This window comes from Poromitra crassiceps (genome assembly GCF_964638095.1).
Source record: "Poromitra crassiceps genome assembly, chromosome: 7".
Classification (NCBI taxonomy): domain Eukaryota; kingdom Metazoa; phylum Chordata; class Actinopteri; order Beryciformes; family Melamphaidae; genus Poromitra; species Poromitra crassiceps.
The window spans coordinates 46,390,371-46,405,996 of NC_139628.1; the positions used below are offsets into that span (position 1 = coordinate 46,390,371).

At 43.6% G+C, this 15,626-nt stretch overlaps 1 protein-coding gene and 3 pseudogenes across 4 annotated transcripts in view; all 4 read left to right on the top strand.

Moving 5' to 3' along the window:
* Nucleotides 1–19, top strand: part of LOC310780002 (elongin-C pseudogene) — a 339-nt pseudogene extending 320 nt beyond the window's left edge. The window contains exon 1 of the transcript in view: nucleotides 1–19. This exon is cut by the window's left edge and continues 320 nt beyond it. The product of the transcript in view is annotated as an elongin-C pseudogene (transcript).
* Nucleotides 1–14,814, top strand: part of pde5ab (phosphodiesterase 5A, cGMP-specific, b) — an 84,264-nt gene extending 69,450 nt beyond the window's left edge. The window contains exons 19-22 of the mRNA XM_083640530.1: nucleotides 1,617–1,680; nucleotides 11,321–11,395; nucleotides 12,103–12,186; nucleotides 13,187–14,814. Of these exons, the coding sequence (XP_083496656.1) occupies nucleotides 1,617–1,680; nucleotides 11,321–11,395; nucleotides 12,103–12,186; nucleotides 13,187–13,306 (343 nt within the window). The 3' untranslated portion in view covers nucleotides 13,307–14,814. The remainder of the gene's footprint in view (nucleotides 1–1,616; nucleotides 1,681–11,320; nucleotides 11,396–12,102; nucleotides 12,187–13,186) is intronic.
* LOC310780242 (palmitoyltransferase ZDHHC14 pseudogene) lies at nucleotides 3,695–5,101 on the top strand (annotated as a pseudogene). Its single transcript has one exon. The product of its transcript is annotated as a palmitoyltransferase ZDHHC14 pseudogene (transcript).
* Nucleotides 10,338–10,586, top strand: LOC310780003 (cytochrome c oxidase subunit NDUFA4 pseudogene; annotated as a pseudogene). Its single transcript has one exon. The product of its transcript is annotated as a cytochrome c oxidase subunit NDUFA4 pseudogene (transcript).
* Nucleotides 14,815–15,626: the final 812 nt, after the last annotated feature.

The window sequence follows — 15,626 nt, forward strand, 5'->3', positions numbered from 1 at the left end:
TGCAAACTTTCTGGATTGAAGTTGATCTCTTCAGATGCCCACACATTTCTTGTGAAAAGAGAACATGCCTTGAAGACGGACGTTTGGAACTACCAAAGCCATGTTGAGCAGGCCAGGCAAATTTGCTGAGAATGAAACCAATGAAGTGGACTTCAGGGAGATCCCACCTCATGTCCTTTCCAAGGTCTGCATGTACTTCACCTTACAGTACAAGGTCCGTTACACCAGCAGCACCACAGAAATACCGGAATTCTCCATTGCTCTGGAGATCGCACTGAGAACTGCTCATGGCTACAAACGTTTTGGATTGCTATAATGATAGATAACTGTTTAACTTGTTTTGCCCAGGGATTCAAGATTTCCGTTGCTATGACAATGGGTCAATGGGAGCCTGAAATGTGATGTATACAAAAATGAAAGCCCCAATGTATAAGATTTCAATTTGTGTATGTTAACGAGTTTGAATAAAAGCTTTTATTTTGAAAAATTCTTATCTGACGTCCAAATGATTCTCCTGGGTTGTGTTCAATCTGAGAATGTTTTGCCACGATTTCTACATTGAACGTTGTGTTTCCTTGCATGTTTCAGCGTTTTCAGCGTACCACCATTTCTGTTTAGATCGTTTTGCTACATGTCGGGGCTGAACTCGACCCTGCTCACTTTATCCAGCCCACTACGCTTGAATATGTAAAGAAAACACTGCTGAAAACGTTCCTATATTACCCGTCGCACGTTCATTTCTATCGTCGCGTGCTTCACGTGTGAATTGTGTGAATTAACTAGACAGAACTAACTAGACAAAACTGAAATGGCCACAACTCGCACACCATTCTGTCTCTGTCACAAATCACTGAGTCATGATGTCATGTAGTTATCTGTCCCCGCGAAAGAAAATAATTGGTTCAGCAATTGTGATGTCATCAGCGATGTCATCAGTGTTGACATTGTGACATCATCGACACATTTGCCCAACTAGCATGCTCAGCCCGAGTGACATCACTTATGATGTCATGAAGTCCAATGCACTGGTCACACTTGACATTGTGACATCACCGGCGCACAATTGCTTAAGTGAGCATGCTCACGCGAGTGACATCACTGATGAGGGCATGTACAGGTGTGTGTAAACACACGTGTTTGTGATTTTGTGGACCGAAGGACCGACAGACTGACTTATAGAGCTGCTGCCCAGCTATGCTGGCCACAGCTAATATAATAATAATAATAATAATAATAATAATAATAATAATAATAACAATAACAATAATAATGCAATATTCATAAATATTTGATATTATAAGAACCTACAGATGTAAAATTAATAGTTAATAGTCAAGGGGGGAAATGTCTTCATTCCAATTAATTTTTTTGTTTTTTTGACAGTGCGAGTCCAAACTGGGTAGATAACAGTTAATTTTCAGATTTCTAATATTGAGTCAATTGTCCATAGGGGATTACTTGTCTATATATGGATCAATACAGACATGCAGGAACACTGGACTGAATTATTTTTGAAACCAGACAAAATTCAAGTCATATGTCTGAAATGTCCATACTGAATTCACGACTCAAAAAAGAAAGACTAATAATTTGTTTTGATTTGTCTCCCCCTTCAGGTCGATGCTGATGACCGCATGTGACATCTCGGCTATCACCAAGCCCTGGCCAGTGCAGAAGAGGGTAAATAATCTCTCTATGCACAGTGCCTACTTACTACCCATGAGAAATATGTATTGTTTTGAAGCAGCTACGGGGATCTTTTAACTGGTTATTATGAAACAGTCTAAATGTAACACTGATGCCTCACATCTTACCTATATCAGCAAATGAGATCATCATATATTGTTATATTCCAAATGCCTCTTGTGAGGGTAGCATCCATCACGTGTTAGCTACGTCCGTGAAACTGGTTGACAGCATGGTGGAGACAGCAGGAGGAGCAACTGCTCATGCTAACAATTTAGCTAAAGCAAGCTAGCGAGCTGCTAACTATGTTAGTCAGTCAATACAAGGGCATAATGACAGAGGAAAAAATATGTGACCGCTGGGAATATATCAACATTCCACAGACATGAAAAGCTCTATATAGCTAAAATGACAATATTATTTACTTTCCATCCACGTCCATGGTGTCCAGCATTTTCTGAGAACGTCACAAGACACGTCACAAGTTGTGAACTTCGAGGCTTTCAGAAAAATTCCACTTAGCAAGTTGTGAATAAGGGGGCGGGCGTTCAATTGAACTCATGTTGTACTCATACCTCAATTCAAGGCCAATAGACTGTGACATCAGTGTGATGTCATAAATCCCTCCCTGCTGAGGTTATAAATTGGACGACTCTTGCTCATAGCCCAGCCAATCAAGCCTGAACCTGTGGCAACAACATGGATCATGGACAAAGCGCAATTCCATACTAAATTGAGCACGAAAAGTGTGCAAAACTTCTGGTATAAATAAAATAGAAAGAAAAAGTATCCTTTTGACGTGACGGCATCAGTGATGTCATAGACATGACATCATCAGTGATGTCATAAATCCCACAACATGTTGCACCCATGGCCCATCGTCTCCAGAGTCTCCACCCTAGAAATTGTGCGTGCGTATTGCGCAAGATTTTGCTAGATAAAATTCCCTAGGTGCGTGGGCGGTGTCTGTCTGTCTGTCAGTCATGATTTCTGTCACGTTTTGTCTCACGAAAGTGACACAAAACGTGACGGAACATTGTGACATCATCAGTGATGTCATAAATCCCACAACATGTTGCACCCATGGCGCATCATCTCTGTTAGAGTCTCCACTCAAAGGGGTGCAGCCGCTTCTATAGCTGACTTTGTGCCCGTCCTTCCGCTATGGCATGGACCATCTGTCTATCCTTGTGGGCAAATGCCCCTGACTGATGATGTCATACCCCACAATCAATGAGTGCCAGTGGGCCAGTGGTGAAGATACCCACTGACTGATGTCCCACTGATGATGTCACAGACATTGTCAGTGATGTTATAGACATTGTGTGACATCATCAGTGATGTCACATACTATGTCATTAGTGATGTCACTTAAGCAATTGTGATGTCATCATTGATTTATGACAGACACTGATAGGGTGATGATGTCTGCACCGCTTACTTCTCACCTTGGTGTGATTTTTATATTATATAATAGTGGTCCTAGAATTATGGTGTACTGCAGTTCTGCGTGTGGTTTGTCCAAGTGGTGTTGCCGTACCCTTAATTGTGGAAACAGACAGCACTGTATGGATCAGGACCATGTTAAGCAGGGCTGTCGTCTGCTGCAACTTTTTCCAAGGACGCAGAGGATCATTTGCCGTCTGTTGTGAAACACTTCTACCAAAACATATAAGCTCCTCCTCCTTCCTTGGTGTTGTGCGTCTTTCTGAGCGACGGGCAGCCAGGATGCTGGAGCTCGTCTGAGCGCCCCTTCGCCTACCAATTCCAAAACTCACATTTTCCCCCTTTAACGTCCAAGAAAATGGTGTTTTGTCCCCAGCCCATAACAAACCTGGATAACGATAGGAGTAGCTACGTGACAACAGCCCAGCACGGCCATATTTTCCTTCAAGACACATCTGCCCTGGGACTCATGCAGCCTCGAGACACATCTGCTGGGACACATTCCGCTTCGAGACACATCTGCCCGGGACTCATTCAGCTGTGTGGATTTAATCAGCAAGTGATGCATCTCGGGGTGTCTGAGTCCATGAGCGAGTGCGAGTCCAGCCAGATCAGGACTCTGATAGAGACCCCTTACAAAAAGAGGACGGACAAGAAGAGAAAGTGGGAGTCCTTCCCAGGTCGGAGTAAATTTTACTGCAATGGAAGGATTATGATGACCAAGCACACAGGCGTTTTCTATCTCAGCCTTCTTCTCATTCTGGTCACATGTGGACTCTTCTTCACTTTTGATTGTCCGTTCCTGGTTCAGCAGCTGAGCCCAGCCATCCCAGTGATCGGCGGCGTGCTGTTGCTGTTTGTGCTGGCGACGCTGCTGAGCACCAGCTTCAGGGACCCGGGGGTGCTGCCCAGGGCCACGCCGGACGAGGCAGCCGATCTGGAGAGGCAGATGGATGTGGCAAATGGCAGTTCAGGCTACCGGCCTCCGCCCAGGACCAGGGAGGTCGTCATCAACGGCCAGACAGTCAACCTCAAGTACTGCTTCACCTGCAAAATCTTCAGGCCGCCACGCGCCTCCCACTGCAGCCTCTGTGACAACTGTGTGGAGCGTTTTGACCACCACTGTCCCTGGGTGGGGAACTGCGTGGGCAGGAGAAACTACCGTTTCTTCTACATGTTCATCCTGTCCCTCTCCTTCCTCACCATCTTCATCTTCGCCTTCGTCGTCACACACATCATTTTACGCTCCCATCAAACTGGGATCCTCAGCACACTCAAAGATAGTCCTGCCAGTGTGCTGGAGGTGGTGGTGTGTTTCTTCTCGCTCTGGCCCATAGTGAGCCTCTCAGGCTTCCATACCTACCTGATCAGCTCCAACCAGACCACCAATGAAGGTATAAAAGGGGCGTGGTCTTCTAAAAGAGGGATGGACAACTATAACCCCTACAGCCATGACAATATATTGACCAACTGCAGTGCAGCGCTGTGTGGACCTCTGCCACCAAGTCTCATTGATAGTAGGGGCTTCGTCCAATCAGACGTACCTCAACTGGCACCACCAACCAATGGCATCGCTATGTACAGCACCACCCAATCCCAACAGAGCCACATGGCCGCCGCCGCCGCCACCACGTCTCTCCAGCAGCAGAGCAGCGAGCCGGTCTTGCTGACACCTTTGCCCGACGATGGAGGCTCTCTACCCGGCCGCACCTCCCTCGTCCTGGGGGGGCCCTGCACCTTGCTCCCCCTCAGCCAGCCCACGCCTCCGACCTCCACACCCAACCTCGGGTGCCACGAAGCTACAGACATGCTGCCGATCCACGGGCACAGCCACCCGCACAACCACAGCCATCCACTCCAGGACCCAGGGGCCCACCACAACTTTCTCACAACAGAGGAGGCACTCTCGCCCCCGGGCCTGGGGCCACAGCTAGGGATTAGGGATTCACGTGGCGACTTAATTTCCTAGTGACTAATTTCACTGATTTCTTTTCGACTAGTATATATATATTTATATACAATATTTTGACAGTACATGACATATTTCTCCACGGTGCCGGCTACACATGGCAATGTCAGGTGAGTCAGGTGTAACGGAAAGCCTGGAACAGAAAGCAAATGTGATGTGCTTCATCACATGGCCTCTAGAGGGTGGCATTGACTAAGAGTCCAGAGGGTCAGAGAGGATCGAACAAATCCCGTGGCGCAATGAAAGTGAGGGCCGTTGGGCACCGTGGGATGTAGAGGATCTGTGCTTGTTTTGGTCAAAACTATTTTTACTATGCCAATGGATCACGACTCTGGCATATTTTTTGTAAAACAAACTTTAGCCAAACTTCATTTTGTTAAGTGCTGATGAGACAACCTGTTAGATGAGACTATTGCCTTTCTTTCTTGGACATTATTGTCAGCAGTCAGAGCCGGCGGCAGAGACAAATTGGTAGGTGGGCATTAAATCTGATTGAGGGGGCATCATTTTTCAACATAATGCTTTCTCAGAGTCAGCATGTCCCTTATTGATGGAGATCTCTCTATAGCTCACTGTCACTCTTTCTTTCCTTCTGCTGTTCTACCTCTTTTGCCTCAATCTACTTTCTGACAGTACTTTCTACTTTTCACATTTGCTTTCATAACCCTAATATAACCTTAACCAAGCTGTTTGAGTTGCCTAAACACAACCGTAGCGAGGTTTTCAAATTTACAGACGTTTTGCAATTAACGTGTAGTGACGTTTCCAAATTAACCGCCATTTTCAAATTAGTGTTGGTAGCACGACGCTCCTGTGGGTGGTTTAAGAAACGTAGGAACAAACAAACTATGTGTTGGAGGCTTGTTGTCTGTCTGCTAGCTGTGTCCCTATTATTTCATCTCCCCAGCCACCTTCGTTAGTCTGCACCTCGTTAGGATCCCCAGGCACAGCGGAGAGAGCGGTTCACACAGGCACAAACTCTTTGTCTGTGTGTGTGTGTGTGTGTGTGTGTGTGTGTGTGTTGCATGTGAGCATGCGTGCGTTGACAAGTGAGTGCTCATTAATAAAAACAGCTGTGTCCATGTCCTCAGATAACACCTCAAGAACAAGTAAACACTCTCTCTCACTCACACACACACACACACACACACACACACACACACACACACACACCAGCACCTGGTCCTGGAGCTCATTATCAATTTGTGCTTCTCATTAGCCAGTCTATTGCTCTTATCCACTTCAAGGCTGTAATCAATTTTTGATTTCCATTGATTTTAAATGTTGATATTAGTTTCACATTGGAGTTCAATTTTAAATTACAGTTCAGTCAGTTTTCAGATGGAATTTGTAGCTTCTTCTTTCTTTCTTTTTTAAATGGTCTTGTTTTAGTTTTCATTGTATTTACCGGTAGTTAAACAAGAAGATTGGCACCAAAACCATCTGTGTCTGGTTGCTGTATGGTCAAGTCAAGTCAAGTCAAGTTTATTTGTATAGCCCTAATTCACAAGCATGTCCCAGAGGGCTTCACAGAAAATACGTCTAGCTAAATCTAGCTGACGTATGGTGTGTACAACAGAGATGTGGACTCGAGTCATTGTGACTTGGACTTGACAAAACAATTACTCTAATGACTTGTTTCTTGTTTCTGTTCGTCAGTTGTTGTCAAGTGTCTGTGTAACGTTATCCGGTTTGCGAGCGCACACTGGAAATGGCATTGTTTGCATGACTCAGTCAAGCAACTCGCTATGGCACCAGTCAAGCTGACGTTTCCCCCCCAAACTCTAGACTATTTCATATTTCTGTCGTATTTCTGCTTGTTAATACACACATCATTTCACGTGAAGAAAAATAGCGAACTGCTGAATGTAAGATCTCCTCATCAAAGATTTCTAATAGCCAGACTAAAACATCAAACTTTGTTTACCAAGTGACTTAACTTAGCACTTGACTTGCCTTAACTAAGGATTCAACTTGACTTAACCTTTCACTTGACTTGCCCAAGAAAAAATGGCTTGGGACTTGCTTGAGACTTGGACCAAAATTACATGGTCCCATGTCTGGTGTACGCAAAACACTTGAAATATAGCAGCATAGCATGCAATATGTTAAATATTCTTAGGTGAACAGCATTATCCAAAGTATGAAGATAAACATTTTAGTCATCCAAAATTGGTACTGGTTTTCATTCTGTGGCCTATAGAGTCATAACTTATGAAAACAAAATCACAATCTACATCATAACATATCAAGTCCATTATGAATCAACAGCACCGAAAATTGATAACTTTCTGTGTAAACAAAACATCTTTTGCTTGGCGGGAAGAGAGATCTTTTGTCACAGTTGGAAAATACTGCAATCAGAATCGGCCTTCAAAAACACACATCAGTCGAAGCCTAGCTTGTATGAATGTCAGCACATCTGGCTTTCACTTGGTCTGACTGAAATAATACAGAAAATAATGTGAATATTTTTTTATTTCAGATACATTTGGAGACTGTGCTCATACCTTGAGTATAGTCGCAGCTGGGACATTTATTTCAGTTGACCGAAAGGTTTGCTTGATGCGTAGTTTTAAACTTAGTGAACTATAATAGGCGGCGGTGCTCTCTCTGGCCGAGGCCCCCTGGCTGTAGCACTGAGTTTTGATTACACAGTCTCAATCAATGAGCTGCAGATGGCTTGAACACGCACGCACGCACGCACGCGCACACACACACACACACACACACACACACACACAGAGTGATGCTGATTGGGGCCCTGCGGCTGCAGTCAGGTCTCATTGAGCTCTTTCTAAACAGAAGGAGACCATTAACGTAGTGAGACGACCACTCCTTTGGCAGACCTGCTGCTTTCTGTCCTTTCTCCCTTTCCTTTCTTTCTTGCTCACTTTCTTATTCTCGCTTTGTTTCCTTTCTCTATTTCTTGCTAGCATCTTTCTGTCTTTCTTTCTTTTCCGTCTTGCTTTCTTAGTTTCTTCCATGTGTGGCAACTAGATTGATATACATTACATTACATTACATTACATTACATTACATTACGTCATTTGGCAGACGCTTTTATCCAAAGCGACTTACAATAACACATTTTTGTCAGCAATAGAGCAATCAACTATGTAACACAGTCTATGATAACTACAACTTCTGAAGGAACAGTGGTACAAGTTAAGGTTAGTTTAGATTTTTTTTTTTTTTTCAAGAGAGAGAAAGAAGTTAGATCAAGAAGGGCCCAGATGGAGCCTGAAAAGGTGTGTCTTTAGCCTTTTCCGAAAGATCGGCAGTGATTCGGCCCTCCTGACCGAAGGTGGAAGCTCGTTCCACCATTGAGGGGCCAGGGACGAGAAGAGTCGCGAACGGGACCACAGGTTACAATGCCGTTAAAGCACACATACCACGAAGCAGCTTAATAATATTAAAATAGCAATATTTATTGTTCAGAAAAAATATAATGATGTTGATTAAAACAGCTCTCGGCACAATAGCAATGCAGGCTGGTCGACAGCAATACAGAATAACAACAACTAAATCAAAACAAAAGAAATGATAAACAACCAAGCCAGTGGCCCACTAGCAGCTATACAGCCAATCCCCTGCTCTGATTCCCCCCACTATTCCTGTGTGTGCACACGCTGTACACACACTCACAGAGAACCATGTACAGGCGGTCCACCGGCACCAGTGTTGGGGGTAACTCATTACAAAAGTAACATGTTACATGTAATATATTACTTTTAGCAGTAACTCAGTAATATAACTTATTACTTATAGGATTTCAGTAATATTATACCAGTTACTTTGTCAAGTAACTCAAGTTACAAATTGAGTTACATTTTATTAAATCAAAGCACATATTTAAAAAAGATACAATCATTTCCTAATCAAACTGTGTGTTTTTATGCAAATAACCACTATAGATGACAATAACAAAGGAAAAGAATAAAATTTTGGATTGTTTACACTGACTTCGTCGGTTGAAATAATTTTTCGGGATGGTTCCGGGGCGGCGATGTCATTCTGCTGCTGCTGTTGTTTTGGTAAAAGTCATGCAAAAGTAGTGTAATAAGTAAGGAGTTACTCTACACAGAAAGTCATATTGTAAAGTAACTTATTACTTTCAAATTAAAGTAACTAGTAATATGTAGTATATTACATTTTGAAAGTAACTTGCCCAACACTGACCGGCACACACCGTTAAAATGTCTTCTTCACCAAAGAACATGGCTAGAGTCCATTTTCTCAAGAACAGAACAGTAATGTTAGTCCATGTTAGTCATTATGTTAGTGGCTTGGAAGCCACAGGAGGGTGCATGTGCGCGTCAGGCAGACGACTATAGTATGTGTGTTGATAGGCTAAAACTTTTTTTGTTTTTCTATCTTAACTTTGTTTTATAACCAAATTTTGTTTGATTGGTATGCCTATTGATGATTTCAAGTCCCAAGCTAAAAAAGAGACAAATAAATAGGCCCGACCCCAAGTTAGTGATGTGAAAATCAGCCTGAAATGTGTCATAGCCTCGGTCCAGAAGTCCAGCAGGGCTCTAAAACGTAATGTCCCAGACACCTCTGAAACGATGGATGAGGCAATTTGGCGCCTTGGGCATTTTAAATGATCGGCCTGTAACACCGAGGCGCCAGTGTCTTGTTAGCTTGTTACTCATTGGCCCATAGTTTGCCTGCATCATTTGTGGGCGATGACATGTTCCCTCCATCTTTATCTTCCTTCCACTCTTTTCTTATATTTGCACTCATACATTGTCATTGTTTTTCCTCTCTTAATTTCATTTCAGTGTGTTGCCCTTTCCCCTGATACACAGGCTTGGCCTATAGCGTCTCTGTCTGTCTCTCTCATTCTTTCCCCAGTCTGTCTCTCTCTTTCTTTCCCCGGTCATTTCACAATGTTTAAGAGTTGGATTCTGTTGACTCTGGCAGCAGGAAAGGCATTTTGTTGCATTTTCTTCTCCGCGGCACGACGTTCACTTCGGTCCAACATCAGCCTCCGAGGATGTTCATTAAAATCCCTCGGCCTGCAATTCTAAACCACCGCAAATATGCCAGGACATAGATCCATTCCAAGGTTCATCACTGGTGACATCACCAAACTATCTATACAAAGATATATCTGTGATTTATGATGACTGATGATTTAAATTTCAATTACATCATCAGCTATGTCATAAATTCTTCCCTGCAGAGGCTATAAGTAGGACCGGTGGACTTAAGAATATTATCTCCCATGCTGTCGACAGTCGCCAAGCAGCTCAAAAACCACCCAGGCTTGATCCCCATGTTCATCTTCATCGGTGCCGGCGCAACCATGTGTGTGACGGCCTTGTGCCGGATGGCCCTGAAACACCCTGATGTGTCCTGGGATCACAAGAACAACCCTGAGCCCTGGAACTACCTGGCACACGATCAACAGTACAAACTCTTCAAGGTCAACATGGACTACTCCAAGCTGAAGAAGGACAGGCCTGATTTCTAAGTCGGGGAGTCGACTCTGTGGCTTCGCTCTCCCACCAACATTGTGCTCAGGGAGAGACGCGGTGCTCACTCCACTCCAGGCCCCTCTGCTCCCTCTCCCTGGGGAACGGTGCTGCGGCACCCGGCCTTGGCGCACCACAGCCAGCTTTGTAAGGTGAAAGTGAGCACCGAGCTGTCCAGTACGACGATGTGGCGACCATTCCCTGCCGGCCTTGGCGCACAACAGCTGGCTTTGTAAGGTGAAAGTGAGCACCGAGCTGTCCAGTACGACGATGTGGCGACCATTCCCTGACCTTCTGCCATCTGCCTTCACGAGCCCACATCACCGCTGCTGCAGATCAGCCACTGCTGCCTGTCACCCGTCATGTTGTAATGTGGATGCAGGAGAGGATGAATATTTGTCTCATATTGTGAATAGAACGACAAACATATCGCAAGGTTTCTGTGCGTGATGTCAGAGTGATGTCATCAGTGAGTGGCACAATTGCTCAAATGCCACGCATTGCTGACATCACTGGTGATGTCACAGCCAACTGATGATGTCAACTGAGCATGCTCGGCACGATGAGATACACACACACCGCCCGAGTTGCTCGAGTGGTGTCACTCGAACAAAGTTAAAACAAAGTTTATTGAGTGTGCTTAAAACTAGAAATGAGGGTGCAGAATGTTCTAGTTTAAATCAAGTTTACTTTAATTAATTCTCTGCCTGTCCCTGTCTTTCCTCTGACGTAGATCGCAGAGTTGGTGGCCACCGAGTTCTTTGAACAGGGAGATAAGGAGAGACAGGAGCTGAACATTGAGCCCATTGTAAGTGTTGTGTCAAGTTGTGCCAAAAGTCCCCCTCCCTATGCAAACCGGTGACATGTTTCATTCTATATCCTGGCATCTATCCATACTTCTGAAATATGGGTTGTCTGAAAAGAAACCACCAACAAACCAGCTTGTCAGAAAGCCACAGCTCCATCAAACCACCCTGGAGCCATAGTTTCCCCTGTGATTTCAGACCAATGGGACACCTTTTATTAGAGTTAGACTGATATATTATTGGCTTGCTGATATTGGGCCTTTTATTAAAAAGTGACATAGAAATGGTCTAAATTCTGTTTTAGAGACTTTTCTATCCTGTCAAGAATACAATTCCAGGGGGAGAATATCAGCTATCAGCACAAAAGCGTCAAAAGGCCATATTTGTTGAACCCTAAATGTCTCAAAATAATGTTAGTACATGTGACTTTTATTCATACATACTGTAGTTATCCTCTATACAGCGCTCATAATTTTGCTGTGACTGAAAAACACTGAGTTTAATTTCTCCAAAAGCACACTACCTACTCATCTCTGTACATACACGTCAGTTTTGCATTTACTGTATACAATGATGATAAAGGCAACATAGCGAAATATCCCTGGGGGATTAATACAGTATTTTGTATCGTATCGTACTATTCTACTTCTCAAGCCGTTTACTTCTCTATTTTGACTTTTTGTATCCCTCTCCTTCCTTTCTCCTACAGGACCTGATGAATCGCGAGAAGAGAGACAAGATTCCCAGCATGCAAGTGTCCTTCATCGACGCCATTTGCACGCAGTTGTACGAGGTAAGGCGAGAGGGTGTGTCTGCCTGCCTGCTGTCTCTGCTCTGCCAGTATTACTCACAGTCATTGGCTCATGTCTCTGCTCTGCCAGTATTACTCACAGTCATTGGCTCAATCCAAATGTCCAGACTTCACCTCACTTGTTGCCGGCTCGTGGACTTTGAGGGCTCGTTCCCGGGAAGTCTGTGAGTGCTGAGGACTCCAAATCCACTATTCATCCAGTCCACAAGGGGGCTCAGACCATATTGTGATTTATGTGTAAAACAATTACTTTATTAAAACGTTACTGAATCATGTAGGCCCGAAATAATCTTAAAGCACACCATAACACAGAAATAGCAGTAGTACAGGTCAGCATAGAGGTCAGCAAAATGCATTTTATTATTGGAGTCATAGTGGCAATTTACACCTGGCTTTAACATGCGTTTTCTGCCATCAGATTGCAATGAGATTGTGCTTGACCACATTAACTTGATTCCATTTACACCTGGCGTTGTTAACATGCGTTTTCTGCCATCAGATTGCAATCTGATTCCAATCTGATCACAGAAAACGCATGTTAGCGCCAGGTGTAAATGGCCTCATAGTCCTGTCTATCAGTGGCTTATGTCTAGCCTTTCAGTATCTATAAGTTTCCCATCGAGACAGGTAGGTTCCCATGAAATGGTAATTTTTGGATCGTATTACATTATAAGTTAAAGTAAAAAAGAAAATCACAAATAATTCAACTTAATAATGTAATAACAGTATCAGCCAAAAGGTTATTTCACTATTCAATTTTACAACATCACACCTACTTTACTCCATCATCCTCATTTTCCTCACTTGCGACACTCTCATCTGTGGTCTCACTGGGCAGCTCCCAGTGGCCAACAGCAAAGGACTGTGGTCTCACTGGGCAGCTCCCAGTTGTGAATGTGTGGAACTGTATAAATATGAAGCAGGACGTTGTTGGAAAATATGACGCTGAAGTTGGGTTTCCCTTGTTTTGTGCTTCTCGCAGACGCTGGCCGGTATGTCGGAGTACTGCTCCCCGTTGTTGGAAGGTTGTCAGAAGAACCGGCAGCATTGGAAGCTTTTGGCCGAGCAGGGCGAGAAAGACCTGGTCAACGGCATGGTGTGACCCCTCCACTCTCCTCCCCGTCCAGCCTGGTCCCACAAAATCTCTTGAAATGAGCATTATTATGTCTAAAAAGGCTAAAGTACCGTATGTGCTTCGTGCAGGACAACAGGTGGAGGAGACACGAAGAACAGGAAGTAGTTTGACATCGAAAGTGAGGGTGTGGAGGTCGGGGGCAGTGTCACCAATGTGGCGACTTTGTCGCTATATTTAGCTACTTTTCAGACCCCCCTGGTAACTATTTCTCAAAAGCGAGTAGCGACAAATCTAATCACTTTTTCTGACCATAGGAAGCAATTAAGCAATGAATGTGTTGAATCCCAAAGCATTTGGCAATAAGTTGGTGCAAGTGATGCCGGTTTCCTCTCCTCTCTGCCTGAGCCACACACAGTGCAGCTCATGAGAGCAGGGACCGAGGATGGGGTTTACCTGTAATTGTTAACGGTGAATGCCAGAACTGGCCCGGGCGGGCGGAGTCAGGAGCACAATATTAAAACAGGCTATGCTACGGCCTGTAGCATAGCCTTATTGATTATGCAAATTAGCGTATGATGTCATCTGACGACTTCTAGCGACTTTCTGAGCAGCAAATTATCTACTTTTCTTGAAAACGAGTTGGCAAAAAAGGAGCAAAAAAGGCCAACTTGTAGTTGTGCAATCTCTTTAGCGGGTCCAATGTACACTTGGGGGAGATAGTTTAATAAAAGAAGAGCGACAGTTTTCTTTCTTGACAAAATCTGCAGTTTCAGAGTTTGTGCTCATTTCAGGACATTTTGAGAGACTCTGGTTGCCCTGTCACCCTTCTTTCATAGCCGTCACTCACCAGAGACAATGTCACTAAGCTATATTTATTACCATAGTTTTTTTGTTGTTGCACAGAGTTGACTTTCATCTTGAAATCTCACCTACGCTATCCCTCACAGATAGTGAACTTTGAGAGAAAGTAATTGAACACTGAATAGTAAAGGAAGCATGTGCAAGCACCCTTGGGATCCATGCCGTAAGAGTAGAATACAGATTAACATTGTACTTATTATTATACTTTACATAGTATCACAATAATGTGATAAGCTTGTTATATATGACTACGTTGGTATCATTCACACCACACATTCGCACTATGAGGGTTTGAGTCTTTTGTAACTCCCCCCCCCACTAATTGTCTTAACTAATGCATATTTATGTTTTATATATTTATTAGAGTTTCTATACTGTAAGGTCATTTTCTTGTCGAGAAACACGCGAGTCTTTATATGGAAATGTAGTTTTCATACTGAAATGAGTCCTGTCTCTGCTTATTGAAGGATCCTTAAAAAAAGAGAAAAATGTATTGTATTAACTTGTGTTATTTGAACTTTTGATGTAGTTTGTTTTATTTTTTTATTTTTGCAGAATGTAAAGGAGCCAAAGACTAGGCCTGTGTTTTCAAAGGGAATTGGGTCTAGAATTTTCCACTGCCTCGTTGTGATAAAATAGGACCAACTCAGAATTAAAAATACAGCTTTCATGTCTGCTGACTCCTCTTTGTGACCAATAATGAATTAGCCCCGCAGGTGGCTGCCCCCCCCCGTGCCTTTTTGTTTAATTGAATGATGCAGCAAGGCTTGCTTGTTCTGAAGTCTTGAAATAGAGTTGAAAGGCAGGCAGCCTGGTCAGACTGTGTTGCAGTTAGGGTTGCAAAATTCCAGGAATATTCCAAATTCATGGGAATCAACTGGAAAATCTGGGCTAATTCATACTAACTGTATTTAGCTTCTCATATACAGACATAAATACAGGCAGGGTTCCTACACATTTTCCATTTCAAAACTCTATACATTTCCAGACTTAAATTTCCTAAGTTCTCTGTCAGACCATATTTGTCATCTGTGTACACAAGGGTGTCCCGTGTTGTGCCCAATTTGTAAATGACACTTCTAGGCCACAGCACAATTTGGAGGTTTTGAGGTTGAGCCTCAGTGAAAGCTTGGACTTTGAAGAACTTCTCAAGTGAAGGCTGAAAAGCTCTGACAGAAATGACTTGACCTTGTGAGACTTAGTGGCTTATGGAGTTTGACAGCTGCACGACAGTTCTGATGTTGTGGGTTCAAGCCTAAGTCAGAGAGTTTTGAAAGTGGACACCCAGACGAAAAAGACTGAACACACCACCCAGACGAAAAAGACTGAACACAACACACATATAGACTGTGTATATCGCGACAGGTCGGATTATTTGAACAAGTGAACAACTACACACCAAGCAGCTGTTTATCTGACTGAGCTAGAGCCATGCACTGCCCTGTCCCCTCCATTACAACTAGTAGGCCTACAACAAATTGAACAA